The sequence below is a fragment of the Nelusetta ayraudi genome, unplaced genomic scaffold, assembly GCF_046127955.1.
Source record: "Nelusetta ayraudi isolate G7.1 ecotype Tasmania unplaced genomic scaffold, CSIRO-AGI_Nayr_v1 ptg000006l, whole genome shotgun sequence".
NCBI lineage: Eukaryota > Metazoa > Chordata > Actinopteri > Tetraodontiformes > Monacanthidae > Nelusetta > Nelusetta ayraudi.
In genome coordinates, this window is record NW_027466056.1 from 7,250,139 (window position 1) to 7,276,825 (window position 26,687).

The following is a 26,687-nucleotide window of genomic DNA, read 5'->3' on the forward strand; positions in this document are numbered from 1 at the left end:
GTTCCCTTCCTCATGTACCACCTGTGCGTCTGACCCAATTACCTACTGTCTCCACCTGTGTCTCATTACCTCGTGTGTTTAAATGGTCTGCGTCTCCCTTGTCTTGTGCTCAGAGAGTCTTCGTCTGTCAGCTGATGAGCCCGAACCCGGTCTCCCCCTCTGGAGTGCCGGTTCCTCCTAGGAGTGATTTCTAGTTGCTGTGCTTTTTTTGTTTAGGTTTTTAGTGACAGGTTAGAAGTTGGAGGTCTTTCATAGCCCTTTGCTTTGTCACTGGGTTTAGGGGACATTTGCATGTGGTAAATAAAAGAATGTTTAACCCGAGTCTTGGCCTGACGGAACGTTTAGCAATAATGGAAAAAAAATAACCTGAACACATGGAACAGGGACTTTCAAGAACATAGCTTCTCTTTTGGAATTTAGGAGGTAATCATCTCTAGATACAGTGCATGGTTGCAAGGGATTAAAAAAAAATTAGTCATGTCTTCAGAAACCTCAAAGTCCTTAAAGTCAACAAAGGGCCCCCAAATCTTTTTGACTTCTTGTTGCCTTGTTTAGCACCCTTCATTTTTCTGAATTCACAAACTTTTCAAATTTTAACTATTGAAGCCTCCTTGTGGATCTTAGTAAAATAATAAAATAGTTGATAGACATGAAGTACACGGACCTGTGTTGAGACAAATAACTGGATATTCATCGTTTAGAGACACTAAGCTAAGTAATCTTTCCGTAATGTTTTCCTAGTTTAGCTACATCGTCTAAAGATGAACAATCAAACACTCTCGTACACACACATCAGTGGACGGTGAAACTCAGCAAAGTGGCTCTGGAGGCCCCTTTGGTTGGTCACATCACCACGAAAGTGTCTGCGTGTTTCCGAGAGGGAAAGTGCGCATCTGTGTATGTCGACAGACTCTGACTGTGAGAGCAGTGACAGCCCTCAACGGCAACCTCAGATGTGTGTGTGAGTGTCACTGGGTTATGGTGAGCCACAGTGGTCGTCTGAGGTCTGTGTCCCCAAACCAGACTAGTGAAATTTCATCTTATTCTGCGTGTGTGGGGGTGAGGGGGTGGGAGAGTCTCCTCACATTTTTTATTTGTTTATTTATTTTCTAATTTATTACACGTGTAATTTTAATGCCTAAATGAAACCTCTAGCTTTTTAAACTAAACTTAATAAAGCCAAATACAAATGTAGCTTTTAGATGAAGTGAATAGAACCCAATTTTACAACAGGCTCTAGATTTTGCACCTCTTTTTTTCCGCGTACAAAATTTAAACTTAATTTTAAATTACAAGTTATTTAAAAATTCTAACTTAAATAATAAGTTAGAATTTTTAAATAACTTGTAAATACTTGTTTTCCCCTTTCTAACAAGCATTGTTTGGTAAAAGCTCTAGTCAGCTATTAAAAGAAACTGAACGGCAACTCGATGTCTCCGCTTTTTAGCCATATTTCGATTTCGGAGAGAATGTAGCGACATTCACGTGCATTGTGTGGCTAGAGGAAACGAAAATCCCCCAAAATGAACCGATGCCCCTGTGCCATCTCTCTCTCTCTCTCTCTCTCTCTCTCTCTCTCTCTCTCTCTCTCTCCCCCTGTCCCGCTCCACCTGTCTGTGCCAGCGGCTGTCTGTCCCCGTCGTCTGCTGAGTTGAGGCCACCCTGAGGCCAATGATGGTGGCATGGCGAGGATCAATATCACACACGGGGAAACAATCGCACACACACACACACACACACACACACACACACACACACACACACACACACACACACACGGTGGCACCCTGAGCGAGGGATCGATGAGGGGACGGAGGGAGTTTGGACGGGGGAGGAGACGTCCTTTCTTGGTTTCTCATCAGCACCTTCAGCTCCACATTTCACTCAGGAGAAATGCGTCTCGGTTTGCAAGATTTGTTCCCATCGAGTTGAATTTATTTGCAAGATGCAAATAGCCGCAAACTTACAGCAAATGAATGTGTATGTATGGCCCATTGACCATGTGCAAAGATGAACGAAGCTTGCGGTTTAAAAAAAACGAAGCTAAAACACGAAAGTGTCCAAAACGTGCATTCTATCGTTTGGCCAGCAGGGACCGCCATAAATGGTTGCAAAAAGACTAAAACTGACCATCTGTCAATGCGGAGAGGAGCACTAAATTCAGACCATTACAAAATGGCTTGAAAATGTTTTTTGTTGATCCAAATTGCTAGTGAAAAAGCAATAAATTTGCCTCCAATGTCCCTTTTGTTTGATTTGGTTTAATTTTGAGTAATATTGGCCAGAAAGTTGTGGGAATGGTTTGCAGTTTAATAGGCGTTAAAAAAAAACCCAAACAGACCCTGAGCCAGTTCCTCACCCACCTACAAGAGGACCGGTGTAATGTCTGATATCATTTTCTATGAATTCATGCTGCCAACATGGCCCTTTTCACGCAGTCATTAGAAAATTGGAACTTTTTCAAACACAAATTCTGTTTTTACATCCACCAATCCGATTTGTGCGGCTGCTCCAAAAAAAAAGAAAAAAAAGAAAAAGAAGCAAGGTGAAGAAATCCAACCCTTTAAATTGCCGGTTCACGGAAATTTGTAGTTGTTATCGCACAAGGAACACCACACCTACACACGCATACACACTAACACACGCACAGAACGAATGGGATGAGTCAGTTCAGACACTCAGTAGATTTGTATCGAAGCACTCTCATCAATTGATCAGCGACGGAGGAGTTGGCAATTGTGTCTAGTTAACAAAGCAGTCAATTCTGCTCTCTCTCTCTCTCTCTCTCTCTCTCTCTCACATACACACACACACACACGCTCGCGCACAAACTTACAGCAAGCGCAGACACGCACACACACACACGCGCGCGCGCATACAGTATATGCACACACACCTCTTCTATAATTCATGGGGCGGATTGTGCGGATGCAGTTAACTGCCGCTTAAAAGTAATTAATTGATTTTCTGACATATCAGTTAGCAGCAGCAGCAAATGACGCACACGCACGCGTGCACGTGCGCACGCACCTGCGCTCGCGCGCGCGCGCGCGCTCACACGCTCGCACACAGAGGATGGATGGAGAGCAGATTCGTACGAACGTAGGAGACACATTGCGATAATCGGAAACAGGTTTGATTTGAATGTGTTTAGCAGCAGCTACAAGGAGGATTATTAACCTGCTGCTGCACCGACGTTGCATTTGAGCCGCTGAATCGCAAGGGTTGAGTCCTTGCGAGACGCAGCACTTGTAGACGTTTAAAGCCACAAAGAAAATGTTACGGCGACACATTTTTGGTTTTCTCTTGGCTCATTTTGTTTGTATTAAACAGTTTTACATCGGGGGGGGGGGGGGGGGGGATTCCTGTGCACGATATCACCTTTCCCAGGAAGAAGCGTTTTAATGTGTCTGTCCATCTTCTCTCTCTCTCTCTCTCTCTCTCTCTCTCTCTCTCTGTGTGTGTGTGTGTGTGTGTGTGCGTGTGTGTGTGTGTGTGTGTGTGTGTTTGAATAATTCAGCCGGCTGCTGCGATGAGGGAGGAAAAAAATAGGTTTATTCTTGCCAAACTGAAAATTGATTTTCTGACACAAGAAATGAAGGACAGCCAGATCGAGAAGAAATGTGTGTGTGTGTGTGTGTGTGTGTGTGTGTGTGTGTGTGTGTGTGTGTGTGTGTGTGTGTGTGAGAGAGAGAGGTAGACAAGAGGAGGCACACCTTTACGACCGTGTACGCGGCCAAAGTTGGCAAAACTGTGTTGTTTCATTGGGTTTAGGAACGGAAACGGGATGAGACGCGGGAGACGGCGTCTCTGGCGGGGAGGCGGGAAGGGATGGAGGGAGACGGGCAGACCTGACGGACGGAGGGAGGGACGGATGGATGGATGGACGTAGGGAGGGAGATAGAAGCGCCTCGGGCTGCGTTTAGTGCAGTGTGAATGGCTGAGCAGGTGCGTCGGAGCGGAAACTCGCAACACTCACACACACTTAATGGGAGGACTCGCACACACACACACACACACACACACACACACACACACACACACACACACACACACACACACAGAGTCGGCCCGCGCTAACCATGGACGTCACGACTATTTCGAGAGGTTTTTCTGAAGTGAGTCCAGCCTGTCCACTCCACGGGTCTGGAACGTCTGCGATTGACCCAAAGGCTGCGAAGCTCCCGAACTCGTCACACGAAATCCTTTAGCTAAACCCCCCCCCCCCCCCCCCCAAAAAAAAAAAAACAAACAAAAAAACCCAACAACATTCCACATGTTGTTTAGCTGCCATAAAATTTGCTTGACCCAGCTGGAGACTAGTCTCAGATGCACGGATGAGGATGCACTTTTTAAAATAAAATAAAATAAAATAAAATAAAATAAAATAAAATAAATAAAATTCTCCCTTTTTGAAGTTACCTGAACCGTCATTTGTCAAAATGCGATGTAGCGGTGGAGAGGCGCACAAAAGGTTCTATTTCGGCCACACTGTCGCTGGCTTTTTGGGGTACAGGGTGATGGAAACAAATTGAAAACTCACAAAACAAATCACCTACTTCGCAAAAATGCATTTTTACAGCCCGAGGTAATTCTTGCCTTACGTGAAGTGCTTAGATAAACCCAAGCTAAACTAAAAACAACTGAGCGTTATTTTTTGGCATCAGCAAATGTCACAAGCTAGGCAATGGCTAAGCTAGCTTGCTTAGCCATTGACATGTTTAGTTATGCAATTTTTCTTTTAGAATTGTTAAGTAAATGTTTACTTTTGTTTGATTTTATTCGGAACGGCTGAACACACCGGTTGATGGCGTTAAGTGTTGTCACTGGCGAATCTTGTCAAGAAAGAGCCACTAACTAGCGTTGTGGTAACGTTGGTCCTGGCAACCAACAGGATAGAATAATGACCCAAGACTGAGTGCGATACATATGACCAGGTGAATGTTAAACATAGAATCGTTGTCCATATCAACTTTAAGGTTGAAGCCAAGCCTATGTTTGGCTATAATAAATTCTGGTTAACAAATATTGAAATATAAAAGGCCAAAAATGTCATGTTAATGTTAGTGGCTTTGTTGTTGCAAAAATGCAAGGTTGATAGGACGTAATTACTAGTTATAAAAATGAATAAGAAACCATAAAACGTTCTTTCAACTGCTCCTTGAAGTGAAATTCCTAAGTGAAGATTATTGTGTCTGAATTCAGCCGATGTCTTTCCAGCCATGTTGCCATGGTCGCAGTGGAGGGAAGGGCCTTTTCTTCCCAACTCTTTGATAAGAAGGTTTGACACTAACTCAACATCTGCTTCGGGTCACGCACCGGTCGCAAAATTAATTGTGGTTTTGTATAGAGATTCAATTTTTTGTTGTTGTTGTTGTTGTTTTTTTTTAAAACATTGGTACAGTAGAGGTTTGCTGGGTCTCGGTTTGGAGGTAAATGGCTTGGATGGATGAATGAGCAAAACAATCATTCGGTGTGAACAGAACGGCGGCTATAGTCCCCGATTGTTGGACATAGAAAGACGCAAAACCACATTTTTGGTGGCGGATTTGCTCTAAACCTTGCCTCAAAGGCACAGTATGTTCCAGGGCTTTTGGAGTCTCCAGTCATATGACGACGCTGATGAAGGTTGATTAACAGGCTGACTGCAGCGACATACACCAGCAGTCATTACAGATGGCCACAAAAATCAATGGCCGTTCTACATGGTCTAGATCATTTCTGACATTTAGAGAAGCAGACTTCCAATCAAGTAATTAGCCATTCACACCCCCAAGGCTTTGGTTACTATGTGCATTTTATGGGGTGTGTGTGTGTGTGTTTGTGTGTGTCTGTGTGTGTGTGCGTGTGCCCCCTTTGCATGCAAAGTAGACCAGAAGATTCTGAAAAAAAACACAAATGGACCATCAAAGTGGAAAGAACCGACATTAACAGCCAATCAGAGATCTCGAACCCAACCACACATGGATGGGACACGCACAGTCCCAAACGAGCCAATAAATAAATCAGCAGGTTCAGTCGTCGGGCGGAATTTACGATACAGAATAGAAAGGCGCTAATGGGTGTGGGCTGCCGTCTCTCACTCTCTCGCGCGCACACACACACACACACACACGCACACACGACACTTTTTATTCACTTGTCAACCACAATGTGGGGACAAATGGGGATGATGGGAGGAAAATGGGTGAGAAGGGGTGAGGAGCGGGCGAGTCTGGTCTTTGCATGACTTCTTCGTTAACCGCAGGACTTATGGGATTCTGCTTTGCCTCACACGGGACACCTGTCCCTCCAGACTTTACAGGAACCCGCCCGCCATCTCTCACCCATTAAAGCTGAGAGAGAACCAGTTGCGGTTTCTTGTGAAAAAAAAAAATATGTCGTGAACAACGAAAAAGTCCCGGGAAGATCGGAGAGCCCATTGATTGCCAGATGCTTGTTCGCTGTTGGCGGTTTTTCTAAACTTCCAAAGAGTTTACGGTCAGCGGGGTAGCGTAGCGCAACAAAGAGGGCGACTAAAAATAATAACTAACGAGTGAGGTCACTATTCTAAATCCTGCCGCTTTGGCACAAAATTGTCGTAGTTTAACGGCATAACCATTACAACAAAACGTAACAATTGAATTGCTGTCCAAAATTTGGACGTGACTGTAAAATTTCTGTCTTTTTCTGTTTGTTTTTTTTGTTTTTTTTAATCGACTGCTAAACCAAACCAAACCACTACCTTACCGCTGCTCAAACACACAGAAACAGGGGTTTGGCTTTGTTGACAGTTTAGATTGAGTGCGCTGTGGTTAAGCTGCATCTTTACCAATAGCGTAGCTCTGTGGCCTTCCTAGTGGTTCCCCTCAAACCATCCCTGCTCCGCAGTCAGTCGCTGCTCTCTCCACCCCACCATAGTTGTTATGTGTCGCAATACCTACTAAATCATTGGAAACCGCAGGATGAGAAAAAAAAGGATCAATATTGGACAAACATTGAGCGTTCAACATAATCATCGGGTTTCACGCTTTCCAGCCCCCGAATCTTTTTGAAACCTCTGACTGATGTGCTCACGTGAGACAGCTTAAATTCTTATCGGGCTTTTATTCTGGTAGGAGTGATTGTTGAAGTCACCACATTCACCCAATGGTTGCTGAGATGCTCGCAGCATCTGTAGGGGACAGGTCAATGGGTGGATGGCGGAGTACAAAGTTCAGGTATGATCAACGGGAAGGCAGTATTACAGGGTTTCTGGTGGTGTAGTCGTCTCGAGACATCAACATCAGGCAAAGCACACAACTCCGAAGTGTCAGTAGGTGTCTTGTGATGAGCTGGTATCTTGTCCAGACTGTGACCCCGCCTCCGCACAAGGATAGCCAGTTAGACTACGCAAATGAAATTTGCACCATCTCTCCATAAATGCATTTGTCTCTTTAGTGTGTGTAGCGAATGTGTGGCTCTTGTGTGGCTGACTTGTGCCTGCAATCCAGTATTTCTAGATAACTTGCACCTGGGATCGCTCGATGACTTACCCCTGAAGCTAGGTTCCAAATCTAGGTATCTCACAATGACTTAAACCTAAACAGTTTTTCCAAATCTAATTACCTTCAATGACTTAAACCAAAAGCTTTTTTTTCCAAATCCAGGTACCTTAGAACGACTTAGCCCTAAAGCGAGGTTCCAAATCCAGGTACCTTAGAACGACTTAGCCCTAAAGCGAGGTTCCAAATCCAGGTACCTTAGAACGACTTAGCCCTAAAGCGAGGTTCCAAATCTAGGTACCTTAGAACGACTAAGCCCTAAAGCGAGGTTCCAAATCCAGGTACCTTAGAACGACTTACACCTAAAGCGAGGTTCCAAATCCAGGTACCTTAGAACGACTTAGCCCTAAAGCGAGGTTCCAAATCTAGGTACCTTAGAACGACTTAGCCCTAAAGCGAGGTTCCAAATCTAGGTACCTTAGAACGACTAAGCCCTAAAGCGAGGTTCCAAATCCAGGTACCTTAGAACGACTTAGCCCTAAAGCGAGGTTCCAAATCTAGGTACCTTAGAACGACTAAGCCCTAAAGCGAGGTTCCAAATCCAGGTACCTTAGAACGACTTAGCCCTAAAGCGAGGTTCCAAATCCAGGTACCTTAGAACGACTTTGCCCTAAAGTGAGGTTCCAAATCCAGGTACCTTAGAACGACTAAGCCCTAAAGCGAGGTTCCAAATCCAGGTACCTTAGAACGACTTACACCTAAAACTAGCTTCCAAGGCCAATTATCTTGCCATGTACTTGCATCTCGCCGTGCAATGCTTTTGTTTGAGATTGAGACTGAAAAGCCAGGTTCCCAAAAGGCGGGCAGGCTTAAGTAGCCGGAATTGTATTTCACCATAATGGCTTTGTGTTAGCTTTGTCGTAGCCCTGTTCTATTCACCGTAAGCACATTTAAAAGTTAGCACACAGGCCCGTCGCAGAGTTTTGTTCATCTGTGTACTCTGGGCACTGTGCTGGTCTGTCATAAAGCAGCTGAAGCCAAGATCAAGGAAAAACCTGAACTCCCCGAGAGAAATCCGTAGCACCTGCCAGAGACGCAGCGGCGTGCGAGACAACTGCTGCATACGCCGACCAGATTGCGCCGCCAAAAAAAGAAAGAAAGACCAGAGCGATTGTGTGGGCGGTCGGAAGGAAGGAAGTAAGTATAGGAACACAGCAGAGCGAGGGAAGGAGAGAGGAGAGATGAAAACGATGGGGAGGAAGTGAGAGAATTTTTTTTATTGGGGACACGACTTCCTGCCGCAGCTGACGGTGCCCTGTTTAAAAAAAAAAAAAAAAAAAAGACGCTGAAAATTTGCACCTGGGACCACATATACATATATATATATGTGTATATGTGGTCCCAGGCTTCAGAATAAAAGTCAGGTATCACAGCTGGACAAGTGACGCTGTCGTGCACATGCAAACAAAGGCTCAATGACGAACTGCACACAGAAATTTTGGGGAAAAAGGAACTAATGGAAAATTACAAAAGAGAGATTTTATTGGTCTCAACCATCGTGTGTGTGTGTGGGTGGGTGTGTGTGGGTGGGTGTGTGTGCGTGTGTCTGACTTACACATCATAATGATTGCAGCAGACAGCTGCTCAGTGTGAGCGAGGTATAAAACCTGAGCGGGTGTAATAGTTGGACAGCGGGAGGTAACACACCTACGCACACATACCAACCCATGTGAGTCCGCGCACGTGCACTCGTTCTGGCTCGGGAGAACTTTTCTTTTTTTTTTTTATGTCATTGCGAAATGTCTTTTTTTTTTTCCCCCCGCAGGAAGGTTTGTGACTAACACATTTTCCCGCTGATTCTATTAGCAAGCTTTTTTCCTGGAGCGCGGATGACAAAAAAGAAAAAGAAAAAAAAGAATTCCACCTCTTATTCGCCGTTTGTTGCCACGTTCAATAAATCAGATTTATTCCCCAACTTTTCCGCGCATGTCAGAGGGTGACGCCGCAAGGCCTCCACGCCTCCACGCCCCCCCCTCAAGAAGTATGGATTCAGTATGTGAGTAAAAAAAAAACAAAACGATTCTTTTAAAAGTAAAAGTACTGATTCAAGTCCTTTACGTAAGTAAAAGTATGAAAGTACAGGGTCAGAAATGTACTTTGTCGATAACGTAGTGCACTCTTTGTACTGAAAACTCACTGAACAGTGACTCTAAAGTCGTCGTACTCTCAAACGACCTCCTCCTGGAATATGCTCCAGTTTACACAAGCTAACTAGAATAATGATCGGGGGACTTGATTTTACGAGACTTACTTCTCCTCCAGAAACAAGACATGAGTCACGGTTCCTAACAGAAGGCGACTCCCCGAATCGACCTTTATATCAGCTGGGTGTAGTTTCAGCTAGCGTTAGCGTTCGTTTACATTCGTTTAGATTAATGCTAACGTGCACATGCAGTTTGTTCGGCTTAAATCGACGGCGTGCGGTGTGGTGCTGCCAGAGCTTCACATACAACTTCTTTTTTTTTTTTTCAATCACCTCACATCAGACATCGGGGATGAATAATCAAATTTCGTATCGAAGAGGCGGAAGCTCCGAGTTCGGCCCGAGAAAAACAAAAATGTGACGCCGACGGGGAAAAAAGTGCAGCGCGTCTTCTCTTCAGGAAACGGTTGCTGCTGCTCCCCCCCCCCGACGCATCCTTGCCTCCGCCCCCCTCCTCTCTGTTTATCGCCCCTCCTTCCTGTTGCTTGAGCGCGGCAAAATAACGATTTCCGTCGTTGTCGCTCGCGCACGCTGACGCAATACGGAGAACGGGGAGCTGAGGTCCACTCAAGCCTCTTTTGTGGGTTTTTTTTTTTTGTTATTGTGAAACTCTGCTCTGCTTTGTGGCTTCTGTAAGCTTATGTGTTTAAGAGTGTGTGTGTGTGTGTATGTGAGAGGGAGAGGTGGTATGTGTGGTTTACCAGCATGGCTAACCAACACACAGTAAATGCAAAAAAGTGGATGCCACACAGGGCACACCCAATCTCTCTCTCTCTCACTCTGCCTTTCTCTGACACACACACACACACACACACACACACACACACACACACACTGGCCCTCTCTTTGTCTGCTTTTAACATTCATTTATTTGAATGGCCATATTCAAATTGTCCAGAGGCAAACATTTGCATAAAAAAACACACAGCGCCGTCCATCGGTAACAAAGTCTGTGTATCTTTGTGTTTGCATGCGTCCTGCACCTCCCCCCCAACACACACACACACACACACACACACACACACACACGCACGCACACGCACCCATGCAACAACAGCAACAACAGCACACAGCTTCTCTGTTGCTGCTGAGTGCGAGGCCTTGTCTTTGTAACGGTCGCTCCGTCGCACACATCCTCCCCGCTTCCTTCTGCCCTCGCTATCTCTGCTGTCTGTTACAGCAAACGCACACACACACGCACACACACACACACACACACACACACACACGCACATTTTGAAACTGCAAAACAGCGTCTGTTGGGTCGACAGGATTGACTAAAACGCGGCCCGTCTGCCTTCACTCGCATGTGCTGCACGTTACGTCCCAAAAAAAATACAAATTTGTCGCAAAAGAAAAGTTATGATTGCGAACGTCAGCTACGTGCGTATTTTTGTCGTACAGGAAGCTCTTGGAAAGACTTTCTCAGAATCAGACGCTGAAATAAAGAAATGGTTGAATGAGTGGAAAAAGAATTTTAGCAAAAATTAAGTGAGAATTCTTAAACACAGATTTAATTGTCTCTGTGAAATAATTCCGCCAATTCCACAAGTTTTTTTTTTTTAAGATGGATAGATGGATAGATAGATAGATGGATAGATAGATAGATAGATAAACACTTTATTTAACTCAGAGAAAAATCAGTCTCTCATTCATCAGCAAATCGGTTAATAAAAAGTTCAATGAATATTGAAATGTATATTTAATAAATGCATAGAGAGTAAGAAAATAATTTAAATAAAGAATTTGAGGTCGTGAATACTAAAATGAAAAAAAAGAAGAAATGATTAAGGTTATTTATTTCCCCCCCAAAAATCAAATAAAATGAAAGAATAATTTTAAAATAAAATGTAACAATAGTAAGATCACAACTTTTTCATTTGCATTTTTCCACATTTCTCAGCGTGACCCCGCTGAGAAATGGCTGGGGACTCTGCGTGACCCCGGCGCGACCTCGAGCCTCCCACCCTTGTTACTCCTCTGTGCCGCTCAGACATTTTTATAAGTTATGGATGTGAGAACAACGTTTTTGCGCACCTGCGGCGTGAGAAAAGTATCAGTTCTCGCCGGGAACGACGTGGCCCCCCCCCCGGGGCTCCCAGAATCAGCCTCCAGCAGGCACGCCGGAGTTTCCTCTGTTCCGCTTTTGCCCCCTCCTGATAACACGTCCTCAAGTCTGTCTTTGTGAGGCGCGCACGCATGTGTTCGCGCGGGCAGGTGTGACTTCCAGATAACCGCAATCAGGCCGCCGGCAGGAGCCGGTCCGAGAGCGTCGACGTCGTCACAGAGGCGTAAATTAAGAGCGACGATTGGCGAAAAAGTCGGGGAAAAGTTGTAAATAAGAAGAGGGCAACGTTCGGGCCCAGGACGGAATTGTTTTCTCCGAGGGGAGAGGCCCTGTTTTGCAACATCTCACACAGTCAACGCGACGTGAAAACGGGAGAACGACAGACTTGTGGCGGAGGCCGAGCTGCCCTCTTGTGGTTGAATGAAGGAGTAAAAGTGGTCTCCTGAACTCGGGTCCGATTCGCGCTCCGATATTCCGTCCGCCCGGTCGACCTTTCTTGACCCACTGGATGACTGACGTCAACGGAAATGGCACAATCTGATAATCCACCCTGACCTGGAAAGTTCTTATTGCGTCGACAGATCTTGCTTGTTCACCTTCTTTGATTGCTTGCGGTAAAAAAAAAAAAAAGACGTAAATCAAAAGTCGTATTCGGACTTCTTCTTCTCACTGGCAGAAAAAACGTGAAAGACGGCGACCAAAAGATCGGCTTGATCAAGCGTGAATTTCAGCGAACTTCTTATGGAATTTATTCCAGCGTTAGCGCTCGCTTTCACGCACGGCACATTTTTCACCAGACTTCTGCCTGCGTTCAAGTTCTGGGTCAGTACTGTTGCGCTTATGGGGTTTTGCACACGTGTCGGCGGGAGAGATAATGTGGCGGTGGCGTAGATTTTCTGCAATGGAAGCGGTGTGAACGTACAAAGCCAGCGACGCCCTTTTTGAGGTTTGTTTCATTGGCCTGACCCTGAGGTTTGTAAGATGCATCTTTTCATTTATTTATTTATTTATTTATTTATTTATTTATTTATTTATTTTTTAAAGATAGCAAAATGTTTTGTTTTTTTTATTATTATTTTCTGTCTAACAATTATTTGGGGCAGATTGACTTGTTTGTTATTCCGGAAGCAGTTGAAACAACAACAAGAAGTCTTGAAGTGTGTGTGTTTATATATGTATGTGTATACATATAAGCTTCTCCCGGTCATCGGAAAGAATATATATATATATGTATATATATATATATATATATATATATATATATATATATACACACACACATATATATGTGTATATATATGTGTGTGTGTATATATATATATATATATATATATATATATATATATATATATATATATGTATATTTTTTTTTTTAACAGAATTTTCCGCTCAATTTCACCCTTTTCGCTTGAAATTTAAATTTCTTTCCCATGACTATATCCGGGAGAAGCTTCTATCACAAATGCCCTGTCAAGTTTTCGTGCTGCACCTCCTCATTGAGGCAGTGAGATCATCTACCAGAGGAATAATAAAAAAAAAAAAGCCAACTGAAATTCCCAGCACAGAGGTTGCCATGCAAACGGCAGTTTGTCATTGGCTTTGCATATTCAGACGGCAACACACTCTGAGTCGACTGGTCGTGTCCTCCACCTCCTTGTGGAAGAGCCAAAAACTGTCGTTTGTTTTCCTACGTCGCTTCCACGACGGTAGCGGTGTAAGTTATCGATGTGTTCAGAATGTGTTTAGCTGATGCGCCCTTCGACACTTTGTTCCTGCAGCTCTGCAAGAAGCAACAGGAAGTTGAATGCTCGCGCTTTCTGCCTTGCTCGATGACTTCTTCACCCACCCTCCCATCAAAAGAGATGTGCAGTTCCCGTACAAAAGACTTTTCAAATTCAGTGAAATAAAAACTAAAACCTGTCTATGTACTTTAACAGAGTTGTGTGTCAGATGCACGGCTGTCACTGACAGTGGTCCCCCTTGGAAACACGACTGGTAACAGAACTCTGGTCACCAAAGTAGCCCCCAGATTTTGGGTTGAAGATTTAGCTTGATTTTAGCTAACGTTAGCATTCATTTTTACCGTATTTCATGCGACTTTCCCTGAAGTTGCGGCATGTTTGCCCACCGTAGGGGCCGTTGTTCCAGAGTTGCCAACCGTCCCTTGAAATACAGAATTGTCCTGTATTTGACAATAGGACAAGGTTTGTCTCACAATCTCACGTTCGCTTCCGTAGAGTTTGCATTCAAAACCGTCATCTACATAGCTGCGGGCAATACCATTGCGCAACCCATTCACAACAACTGCATAGTGGCTGCGCAGTGTTGTAGGCGATGAATCAGGATCGCTTGTTCTTTTGAGCTTTATTCATTCACTTCCTTTGTACAAGCCATCCATCCTGCACTTTATGGATTGTTGTGTAAAAATAAGTTAATTCAATTAAAAGATTTCAGTGCCTTTTAAACATTCACCTTATTTCTAATGTCTATTGGGAACAAAGCAGTTCAAACTATGTGAACCATATACTTTTCTGAAACCCTATTTTAAGTTACGATTTACCACTGCTGGCGAGCCACTGGCCTGTGACGGTCATGGCCTCCTTTATTTTTCTCAATGAAAGCTGGCAACACGACGTTGTTCCTCTATCCAACATGACGTAACCAATTTTTTTTTTCACTACCTTCTATCTGACAGTGATGACAAGTGCGTATTCCCCCATTAACAATGAACAAGACAGTGAAGAGTATCATATTGACGTTACATATCCACGCTATGTTTTTTTTTTTTTTTAACCAAGTATCCAATCCAAACGCACATAAACATTTCAAAGAAAAGCTTGAGCTCAGTCTGACATCAACACCTGGCTGTCGGCTCTTTACCGCCCATTTGAAAATTACTACTCAGCCTTTAATGAAAAGCTAAACGACCAAAGCTAAAAGCTAAAAAAATAGGTTAGTGAAAATGGACCGACCTTGCATGAAAGACCTCGACTGAGAGACTTGAGGGTGTGATCAAACGGTCATCTTTGCCACCGCTTCTTCTGACCAGGAAAACACACACACACACACACACACACACACACACACACACACACACACAGTGAAAAACACACAGCGGTCAATTATAAATCCTGGCGCAAAACGAAACATCAACAATCATAGCCGATAGCTAAACCACAAACCACATCGAGCTCTGCGCGGGGTGGGAGCATGCACGTTGTGCCCATGAGGAGAAGGGACGGTAGTTTGGTTTGTATTTAAACATCACCCTGCAAATCTGCAACCGATCAAAATGTTTGGATTTCAAAAGTTTGCAACTGTCGGGGAACACGTAGGCAAATCAGAGGCGTTACTTTTTGACTGTTATTTCTTACAATCTCTCCGTGCGTCTCGCCATCCTAGCCGCAACATTTTTTTTAAACTGTTTTTTTTTTTTTTTTAAAGCTGCTTAGCTCCTTAGCTTTAGCTTCATTTTGCCATACGGGACAAACAGGTTGACTCTTCTCAAGCAACTTTGTCGTTTTTAGCATATATGGCATTTAAAAAAAAACAAATTTTGAAGCAAAATAAGTGACGACTGGTCTTGGCTGACAAACTGATTCCTACAATTCTTCCCTCTCGTTTCCTTCAGGGTTGGCCACGGCCAATCGCCTGCCTCCATCTCATCCTCTGCAGTCTCTTCTCGCACGCCGACTAACTCCACGTCCTCTTTCGCCGCCTCCACATACATGGTTTTAAGACGCAGCTCTGCATCACTGCAAGATAATGAACAAACGCCTCGGTCGCTTTGCGGGGAGCACGGATTAAATGTTTTGTTTGTTATTTTTTTTGTTTGTTTTTTTACCAGAAAAAAAAAAGGCTGTGGTTTTGGTCTTCTTACCCCGGTCGTGGCGAAGCTCTCCGTGGTTTTGCTTTTTTTGCTTTCCCGCCCGATGACTTGGGTGCAGAAGAGTAAGCCACAGAAACCTCCTCGCTGCCGGTACCTTGCTGTCAGTCCTGCCCCGCTTCTTTCTCTTTCGCTTTATTTCACACACGCCTTCTCCTTCTGCTTCCGCTCTTCCTCTCTCGTCCCCAAGACCTTTTCTCTCCTCGACCTTACGCTTGAGAGCCGCCCTCCAAATTCTCCCCCACAAGTCACCTCACTTATTGTTCTGGGGGTCGAGTCGCCCGTCTGGCGTTTGGCTTCGCCGAAGGGAGATCGTCTTACCGTTGGTACCTAAAAACTGCCAAGTTATTTAGTTATCCGCTGTTGCGGCTGTGTTGTTCAGCTTGTGTGTGTGTGTGTGTGTGTGTGTTGGTTGGGTTTGCGCGTCATCAAACTAACCACCTGCCCTCCCCCAGCCGACCCAAGCCAACAGTTTTTCATCGCGGAAGTGGCTGTGGTTAGAGTCAGCCAAACGTAGGCAGAGGCTGTTGTGGTGTGTGTGTGTGTGTGTGTGTGTGTGTGTGTTTGCGTGCGCATTTGTGTGTGTGTGTGTGTGTGTGTGCTTACTGAGCACACAATTGTGCGTTTGTGGTTTGTGTGCAGCAGGAGGCTGGGGGCAAGTGAGTGAGTCACCTTCGCCAAGCCTCACTACAGGTCAGACTGTTAGACCACTGTGACCGCCAGCGTGTGTGTGTGTGTGTGTGTGTGTGTGTGTGTGTGTGTGGCCTGTCCTTTACTCCACTCAATCAGCGTATTAAATGGCTTGTTCCCGCTTTTCGAAGGCCCCTTTCGTGCCAACTTTCAGATCCTTGGAAAACCTCCCCATTTACCCCTCTGTTTGCAACAACCAGCAAAAAAAACCCAAAAGACACCTTATTTATGTGCGATGTTTTCATTTGCTCCATTTCAATGTTGTCAGAGGCACAAGAGAGGAACTAAAATGTAGCACATCTCTGGTACAAATTTGCGAATTTGCAAAATTTGTAAATTTGTAGGTTGCAGGACGCTGAGCCTTTTGAAGGAACATTGACGATGCCGTTGCAAAACCTGGGAAAGCTGTCCAAGATGTCCTGCGGCCGTAGAATACGTTATGAGAGTGGTGATGATGAAGATGGTGAAGAAGAAGAAGATGATGATGATGATGATGATGATGATGATGGTCTCATTAAGACCATAAACCACAAAACTATGGTTTGTTAGCGGATTGGACCGGGTTCAACTTGACGAGGAGCTCCACTAGTGCTGTTACCCTGCAGGGTTCGAGTGCAACTTGGGTCCAAAAAGGAGAGGAGGATGCAAGGAGGCAGATGAGGCGAAGGAAGAAGGAGAACTCCAGATGACCCGGTTCAATTTGGAGCTCCCTGATTAGCTTGTATTGCTAGAAAGATCCCAACCCACAACCATCGAATCGTCCTGACTTTGAACGGGCACGAAGCTGTGGCAGTACAATGGAAGGAGGGGCTTAAAGTAACAGTTGTTGAGTTGGTAAGATTCTCTTAATTGGGTTCAGGGCAACAGGGAAACCTTTCCCTTTTTTTTTTTCCTTTTTTTTTTTTTTTAAAGTAAATTAAATTCTTTTCATAGCTGTCAGATTTGCAACGAGGTGCCGATTGATTTCATACGTTCATTTCCGACAGACTTCACGTTCTCAACGGACATGAAACGCCGCCGCCAGAGTTGCAATCCGGCATCTGACACCTTCCGCTCAAGTGGCTCTAATCGGCGGAGCCTCGTTGCAGTGCGAGCGAGCGAGCGAGCGCGCACGCACGCCCAGCGGCAACTTGACCCCCGACTACACACCCCTGCACCGACACGCTCCTGCCACTCCCCTGACTCCGCCCCCTCCCAACCCCTTCACAGCCCAGCACAGACGCCGAGGGCATCTGCTGCCCCGCCCTCGGACCCCAAACTGAATCCCATCATTAGGACGCCCCCCCCCATCCCCCCATTCACACCTGCTATTACAGCTTGGTCCGAATCTGAGAAGTCGTGGGACGGGGGGCACTGAACCCCAAACCCAAACCCCAAACCCAGACCCAGACCCTGCATGCTTCCATAAGGCGTCTTCTGTTCAGAACGGAATCATCTCCAGCAGACCACATCTGCCGTCCGACTTCATCAGTGAATCTTTTCATTCACTCCATTCCACATTACGCCATTTATGTGCGTTTACATTAACATCACGGCATCTACGTGCATTGGAACTGTAGGTGGGGGCGTGCGCCTTGAACATTGCTTTGTAACCTGCCACGAAGACTTGAAGAAAGGGAGGAGGCGGAGTCCTTTGTGTCGGAATGGCCTGAAGGCTTGAATATAATTTCTATTTATTTTTCTTTTAGAAAAAAAAACTGACTGAACAAAGTGGGCGTGGGCTTGCGTCCTCGGGACAGAGCGAGTGGGGAAACAGATGACTCCGTCTCCTACTGTATGTCCTGGGAGAACTCTGTCGGAAGCCGCCCCCCCCCTCACCCCCCCCCCCCACCAGACCCCCGACCCCTCCCCCAGACACAACACAGACCCCAGCTGCAGCTTCCTGGGTCACATGGGGTGAGACACTGACGCAGCTTTAATCAGCAGTGGAAGAAGAGAAGAATGTGAAATTGTTTTGGAGGCGGGAGGGGTGGGGGGTGGGGGGGGTAGGAGCCTTTCCGATCTGAAGTCAGTTTTGCACAGTTTTCATTGGAGTTTCAGCTTTACAAGACCTTGTGCCGCGCAGTCGCCAATCAGCATTGTGTCAGTAAAGTTCCCGGCACAGCAATTTAGCCGCGGCACGACAGCCATAGGAAAACCTCTGTGTTTCCGGCTAAGGGACAGTTCATTTCAATGATATGAAATGTTATCACTGCGACGCTACAATATTTGGGAAGTAGATGAGGAGTTTTTTTTTTTATGGCTGCCGTCAGTCGTTTCGTCAGTACATTCCTGCATACAGTTTGCCCTCCTTGCTCTCCAGGGTGCCACAAGCTAACTCCTGGGGGAGGTGTCCTCTGAAAGACACGGCGTGCCCAGGGCAGCAGGTAGACCAGGCATGGGCAAACTTGAAGGAATTATTTTAATAGTCAGTCAGTCACAAAAAAAAGCTGTATTTCATCCATGTTTTCAATGAGTGTTTCAATAAAGAGCTAAATACCATGGAGCTGCAAAGACACTGATTTTGTTGTAACTCTGCTTTGGTTCATTTTCAACTGACATTAAAGCAACATGTTTTCCACCACATATCCCATGATATATTTTTTCCTCCTATGAGGTGGCTCACAAAAAAACACTCCATCCATCTGCTGAATCCTCTGTCAAATTTTAGAACCCATTGTGGCCCCACCAGTGAAAAAGTTTGCCCACCCCTGAGGTAGACGGATGATGTGCTCTGCGTCAATCCTAGTTCATGTAAAATCTAAAATTTTAGGGTGGATTTCTTTTTTGTCGCGCTGAGTCAAAAATAAATGAAACAAATGTTTACCGGAGTCCCGTCAAGGTCACCAGAGTTTTACGCCAAGTGACAGCAGAAGCGACGAGGACATTAGGAGGATTCTGAATCACCCGGACAGCTGTCTTCCCTCCATTTGTTCTTTTTTTTATCTTCCTTTCTTCCCACTCGTTCCCTTCCGTCCTCTCCCACCTTCTTTTTCCCCTCGACACCCTGCAGAGCTCCCACGACTTTGAGCCCCCGTTATGTCTGGATCATGCTCGTAGTGTGCGCGTGGGGATACGTGGCTCGTTGTGTGTGTTTGTGTGTGGGCATGTCGCTGTGTGTGTTCCTACCAGCTGGTAAAATACAACAGTCCAAGTGGCCTTTGGATTTGTCAACAAACAGAAAGCCCTTCTGAGGTCTGGACGCCGTCCAGCGGCAAGCATCCCCCCCCGGCCGCTGAAACCAAAGCGCTTTGAGCGACCAGCATCAGCAGACTCTGAGTCATCGCGCTGGACCCTCGGGTCCTCGCGCACGTCTCACACGACAGTCGGCCCGAGCGTCGGCCTCTCCAAAGAAGCAAAAACTTCCATGGGTTTAACCGGCAGAAATGCCGAAAACGTTTGGAAGGCGACGTTGGCGTCTGAAGACTCTGACGAGACTCTGACGAGCTAACTTATGTAACGCCGTGACCGCAGCAGCTGCGACTGCGAGTGACAATTACAGAACGTCGATAATGATGGTGGGCAGAGGGCAGCCGGTCGCACAGTCTCCTGGTTGGACCAGTCCAATTAAACGCAATTTTGCAGCTTTATTGAGTTCAGCATGACTTTGAGCTTCAACTTTCAAGCTGTTTTATTTCTTCGCTTCTATTCTACGCTGACTGCTCTAATTTTCAGCGATGCATTTCAACTGTTGGCGAAGGTGAGAATGAATCGCCGACACACCAAATGCACGCACCGCCGAGTTAATGCCTGAAGGAAATGTGTCGCTTCAGCCATCGATGCTCTCGTTTGCTAGCTAGCCAGCACTAGCGACAGTTGCATTTGCTAGCTAACTAGCTCACACAGCAGTTTTGGTCTCTAACGCCATTCCGACACTTTTGATGCATGGCAGATGTAAAAACTGCAAAGAATCTTGTGAGTATGTGTAGCAATGCAAACCCTGTTAAACCTAAGAGCAGAGAAGTGGGAGAAAATATTCAAGCGCAGATAAGTAAAAGGGCAGTTGCAAAACTACCACGGCTAGTAATTCTTCCATTATCAAAACATCAGTCAACTGACATTCCAACAGAATCTCTGTCTTGCTAAACCTTCACTGTTTAGCCGTGTTGCACAACCTGGGCTCCTCGCTCAACTGTTACTCAGCGTTAGTCCTCGTGTATAGCAAAGTTCCGGGAGGACGGGGACATGATGGGAAAATGCAAAACTGCCGGTGGGGGGGAGCGGGGACTTGGCAGGAAAAAATGTTGGAGGACGTATGGGGAGGGGTGGAGTGAGTCGCTGGGAGGGAAAAAAAAAATGTCTGGTCAGTGTGAGAAAGTAGTGAGTGGATGGTGACTCACCACCTCCCCCTTCCTCAAACACGAGGGCGCTGCATCAGCTATATTAGCGGCAGCCGCAAAACACCTAAATGGCCTCACTGCATTGTCATTGTGGTAATGCAAATGAAGCTCAGTGGCAATCGGCTTCAATGGACAGGGACGCTGCGGAAGCGCAGAGAGAGAAATCCTGTCTAAGTTTCTGATTCTGAGCGAACTCGTCTCGGAGTTGCACACATTCTAACGCATTTTTACATTATAAAATGTCAACACAACAGGATATATTTGAACCCTTTTTTTTTTTTTTGTTGACATTTTAGGGGAAGCTGAACTTCCCTTGCAGTCTTCAGGGAGAATCTCCCCTGATGGACGGAGCTGCAGGACTTCCCTCAACCAGCCTGGAAGCTCCTGGTCACGGCTCGTCAGGCTTTCTTCCCCGTAATCCCCCCCCCCCCCCACCCCCCACCCCTGACGCTCATCTCCCAGGGGCAGCGTTTCGCCGCGATGAGTGTGTCTGGAACGTGTGAACTGGACTGTCTGGAATCGGCGTTGGGGCACCACTGCCAAGGGACACACAAGCACCGCTGGCTGGCTGGCTGGCTGCAAGAGAAGGGAGGAGGCAGGGGGGTTAACTTTGATGATGTCATCACCAATCACCCAGCCATCAAGTGTGTGTGTGTGTGTGTGTGTGTGTGTGTGTGTTTCCGTGCATGTCAAACAGATGTCAGCTATGAGGCATCATCCGAACGATGCGGCTCCTCCACGGACCCAAAAAGACTCCTTTTGTCTCGCTGATGGGACACATCCAACTGCACCCTGAGTCTGTGTGTGTATGTGTGTGTGTGTGTGTGTGTGTGTGTGTGTGTGTGTAACACATGGATGCGAGGGAGATTCCATCGCCTGTCTTTTGGTGAGTCAGCGGCAGGATGGGGGGATTCTTCCAGTAAAGCACCTCCTCCCGTTCAAACACAGACACACTCTCCTGAGTCACTCACACCTGGTGCTGTCGCTCGGCAGTAGCGCCGTCTGTGTTGCTGGTGTTGTTTATGTGTTTTATTATTTATTTATTTTTGTTCCCCTTTTGGATCTTATGTTATGGCGCAGGAGCGCAAAGGTCAAGTTTGGGCATTAAATTATGAAATTACGTCATGGAAAGGAGCAATGGTTCCAGCTTCCAGAAAAGGTGCATGGGTGAGCGAACCAGTAAATTACACCTGGGAAGAATAAGATGCATTTTAGAGGGAAAACTCTCACAATGTTGATACGTTTTGGCAACCACATGCACCTTATCTTGCTGATCGATAGATAGATAGGTAAATACTTTATTCATCCCAAAGGGAAATTCACTGCTGGTAGGAACCCCTCGAAAATTGAGCCTATAATAATTATAATAACCTGGCCGAAGAGCCTGCTAATTATGAAATTAGCCCTGAAACTGTTGTGGGAGTGTTATGGGCCCACCTGTGGAGGGGTCTGTAAAGTCCACTTACAAAAAGCTTTATAACAAAAATTCAAACGTGAGTAAAGTATATTGGTGCCTTTTTTAGGTGAACTTAATTTGACCTCTAAACTTTTTAAACTGTTTAATGTTTTGCCGCCGTTTGTTCTTCGGGGATACGTTTTTCGTCCGGCGAACGTTAAAACAGTGACATCATGCAAAGGTCACACGACAAGCTATCGAGTCGCTAGCACTTTATGTCGCCGCAGAGCCGCTACTGTTGTTTCTGTGGTTTCATTGTTGTTGATTGTTTCAGTGAATTTGTTTTATTTCACGGCTTCCGGGAAATTAATAGATACAATTTCCATAGATTTCACTTTAACGGTCCAAAACTGCTCATTTTTGTGCGTGTAGCATGAGGAGAAAAAGCAATTATAGTGAAAATGAATAACAAAACCCCCCCTCCCCCCCAAAAAAAACCCAGATGGGGCGGGGGGGGAATAAGTGCATCAAAAGAGAACTTTTGCCGCAGCTTTGAGCTTGACATCCGAGAAGTCAACAGAAAGCCAACGGACGCAGTACAATTTAAGAAACGCAGTCATTTTAGCCACGCACACTCACACACGCACACGCACACGCACACGCACACACACAGACACACGCTGGAGCATAATGCTATCGCGGGCTAATGAGGCGTTGACTGTCTGGCCGTTTGCTGCGTTCCTCTGTCAGCGCGGAGCTCGGGGGTTGGCAAAGAGAGTGCAGTAAACGTGGTAATTGGTCCCACGAGGCTCCCAGGAGTGTCTCTCTCTCTCTCTCTCTCTCTCTCTCTCTCTGCGAGCGCACGAGTGTCTTTGTGTCCTGCGCCGAAGGTTTTCTTTTGTTTGTTTACTTGTTGTTGGCTTCATTTATTTATTTATTTATTTAATTAATTATTAATATTATTTTTTTTTTGTAGCGAGGAGAGTTTTTGTTTTTTGCCCCGGCAAGACAACAAAACAACAACAACAACAACAACAACAACAACAACAACAACAACAACAACGTTTGCACAGACTTGAGTGAAGGCAAATTCTTCTTCTTCTTGCCACCAAGGGCAACGAGTGTGAAAAGTCAGGGGGTGAGCAAACCTTTTTGACTGGTGGGGCCACAATGGGTTCTAAAATGTGACAGAGGGGGGGAGCCGGAGCAGCAGCAGCAGCAGCAGATGAATGGAGTGTTTTGGTGAGCCACCTCATAGGAGGAAAAAAAAATACGTAATAGGATATGTGGAAAACGTGTTGCTTTAGTGTCAATTGAAAATGAACCGAGGCGTTTCAACACAATCAGTGTCTTTGCAGCCCCGCGGTGTTGAAAAGGCAAAAATCCTCGCGCGTCGGAAGGTGACAATAAAGTCCAAGCTGACAAATGCAAACCTCCACCACGTGTAAACGTGTGCGTCTCTTCTAAACACAAGCGACCGTCTTGGAATTTTTCTAAGTAGTTGTCGTTTTCTTTTTTAGTCACCGTGAGTCACCGCTTCCTGCCTCCCTGGATTCCGACGGAAAAAAAAAAAAATGTAGAAGAGGTTCTTTTAAAAATCTGCACCGTTTTTCTCTTCGCACAAATAGTTTTCTCAGAGAGAGAGGGGCAGTGGGTGGGCTCTCCCTCAGTACCACCTGCGTTTCCACGACCCCTGGAATTGTGCGAAACCTAAACCGTTGCGATAAAGAACTGGCGATGGAACCACCTGAATTTCAAAGAACCTTTCAAAGGCGGTGCTTTTCCAGATGTATCGATATACAGCAGAGGCATATCACAACAGTGTAATGGAAACACTTCTTCGAATTCACGGCTGTCACCGTTTGCAATTCATCTGTGAATTCCCCGGTACCGATATTCTCACGGACTTTGAACCGTCACCCGCCGCCTTGGTCTCCCGATGACAACGGCGGCAACAGCAGCAGTGACAACTGAACTGAAATTGCTGCTCCAAAGTGTGAAGTGTTTTGCACCTCCGTTTACGCTTCGCGACCATTTAACGGGAACACCTGCAGATCGCAATTGTACTTTGTCGGAATTTTAGAAAATATCGCTTTGATTTTGCGAGACAAAAAAAAACAAACAAAAAAAAAACAGTCATGGAAATGCAGCTTTGTGACAAGTGACAGGTTTTCCTCTTCGTGTCCTTCCGCCTAATCAACAGCTCCCCGAGGAGCCCCGCGGCCTGATGGGTATACGGTCGGGGGCGGAGCCGACACATGTGGTGCTCCTCCTCCGGTGACGAGGGCCTAACGGCCGGCCGCCGTTTGAGCTTTACAGCGCGAACTTTAGAGGCGCTTGGACGACGTCTTGACGAGCCGCTTTATGTCCGTTTATGACGCGATTTAGAGGCAACGACGGCACACCGACTGTAAACTGTGTGCTGTTAATGTGTTTGCGTGTGTGTGAGTGTGCCCGCGCACCCCCGAAAGCTTTCACCGCATTACGACTCGATGTCTTAAACGCGCTAATAGTATAATGAGCCCATCGTTTGACTCATTTAAAGCTTGCAGGACGACGCCGCTGACGGGATAATGGACACGCGCGCACGCACGCACACACACACACACACACACACACACACACACACACACACACACAACTTTGTGACTCTTAATTTAATCAGTGATTTTACTGGTGTTCACTTATTTGACATTAGCGCTATTCAAATTATAAAACAATTGACATGTCATGCAAAAATGTTCTGTACTTTCTTTCACTTTTCTGACAGTTGAAGAAAAGCTTATGTTAATATTCAGTGAGTAATAAAAATGTATTTGCTGTATTTCATCCATTTTTTCAGTGTTTTAAGAGTTGTTTCAATAAAGAGCTAAATACCGCGGGGCTTCAAAGACACTGATTTGGCTGCCGCCTCACAGCAAGAAGGTTGTGGGTTCGATTCCGGGGCCCAGGCCTGGAACCTTTCAGTGTGGAGTTTGCATGTTCTCCCCGTGTCTGCGTGGGTTCTCTCCGGGTTCTCCGGCTTCCTCCCACACTCCACAAACATGCATGTGAGGTCAATTGAAGACTCTAAATTGTCCGTAGGTGTGCATGTGAGTGTGAATGGTTGTCTGTCTCTATGTGGCCCTGTGATGAACTGGCGACTTGTCCAGGGTGTCCCCCTGCCTTCGCCCTATGACAGCTGGGAGGGGCTCCAGCAGACCCCTGTGACCCTGAATAGGAATAAGCGGGTATAGAAGATAAATGGATGGATGAATGAATTAAAGTACAGGTTTTCTACACATCTCATGATAGATTTTTTTCTCCTACGAGGTGGCTCACCAAAACACTCCATCCATCTGCTGCTGCTCCGGCCCCTCTGTCAAGTTTTAGAACCCATTGTGGCCCCGCCAGTCAAAAAGTTGCCCACCACTCTTCCAGACTGCCCGCTGTTTAAACTTTTCGATTAATTCCTCCAAATGGTTCCGAATCTTTATTTGCGGTTATGTATGCAAATCAATGAATCGTGGCAAAAAAACAGAAAGAAAATGTGGGGAAAATGTGAAGCCGGAAGTGTCGGCGTTATGGCAGATTTTGTCACCGGAGGAGAGCGGTGACGAACTTTATTGTTTGCACACAAATGAACAATCAACTGCAGAGGCGGCAATCAGCAATCAGATGGGAACGCCAACACACGCGCAAATGGGCGTGGCTGTGCGCTCAAACACGCCTCCTGCATCTGTCTGTTGCTGGCAGACACGTGTGTGTGTGTGTGTGTGTGTGTGTCGCTCCCGATCTCGCTCTTAATTGCAACCTACGAACGCCACGCCACGCCGTCGCTGTAATTATGGCGCCGACACAAAGACTTGCACTGTGTGTAATTACAGGTAAAAGAAGGAACAGCAGGTGGCTGATGTGCAGTGTTGTCAAACAGCCGTCACTTGAACGCACCGCGCGGACGCAAATGGGGGGCGTTAAACATCTCGTAGTTTGTTTTAAGGCCAAGCGTGCAGGCCTCTGATGGTTTATTTTGTTGTTAGCGAATGTTTTCATCGCCTCAAAGTTTTAGCTTGTTCAAATCTTTGACGATATCCTTGAGAAAAATGACGCATTCGTGTTAAAAATTAGCAAACATTTTCCCCCGCTTGCTCAGCAAGTTTTATGTTGCTGTCAAGACCAGGAGGGGCGAAGCTATGGGGACAAGCGGAGTGTGAGGAGGCGGGGCTCTAAAAGGCACATTGTATAACATTCTGCCATCTAGTGGTCAGATTTTACATCGCAGCACTCTTTCTCTCAACCTCCCTCTCCCAAACTTTTATATATATATATATATATATATATATATATATATATACATATATATATGTATATATATATATATATATATACATATATATATAAATAAATATACATAAATAAATATATAAATAAATATACATAAATAAATATATATATATTTGTATATATTTCCCCCCCATGTTTTCTTCCTTGTTTATTTCCACACCCAGAGAATTGGGATGTTTTAATGCTATGCTACCATGTACACACACACGCACACACACACACACACACACACACACACACACACACAGGAGCACAGACCACAGTGGTGAAAGAGGTTTT

General features: G+C 45.7%; 1 protein-coding gene and 1 long non-coding RNA gene across 2 annotated transcripts in view; both read right to left on the minus strand.

Annotated features, from left to right (window-relative positions):
* runx1 (RUNX family transcription factor 1) overlaps nt 1–14,909 on the minus strand; it is a 36,943-nt gene extending 22,034 nt beyond the window's left edge. The window contains exon 1 of the mRNA XM_076017540.1: nt 14,767–14,909. Within this exon, the coding sequence (XP_075873655.1) occupies nt 14,767–14,773 (7 nt within the window). The 5' untranslated portion in view covers nt 14,774–14,909. The remainder of the gene's footprint in view (nt 1–14,766) is intronic.
* LOC142879166 (uncharacterized) lies at nt 7,067–7,991 on the minus strand. The gene is made up of 2 exons (XR_012925286.1): nt 7,604–7,991; nt 7,067–7,560 (listed from the first exon to the last, which is right to left on the minus strand). It is a non-coding gene; the product is annotated as an uncharacterized LOC142879166 (long non-coding RNA).
* Nucleotides 14,910–26,687: the final 11,778 nt, after the last annotated feature.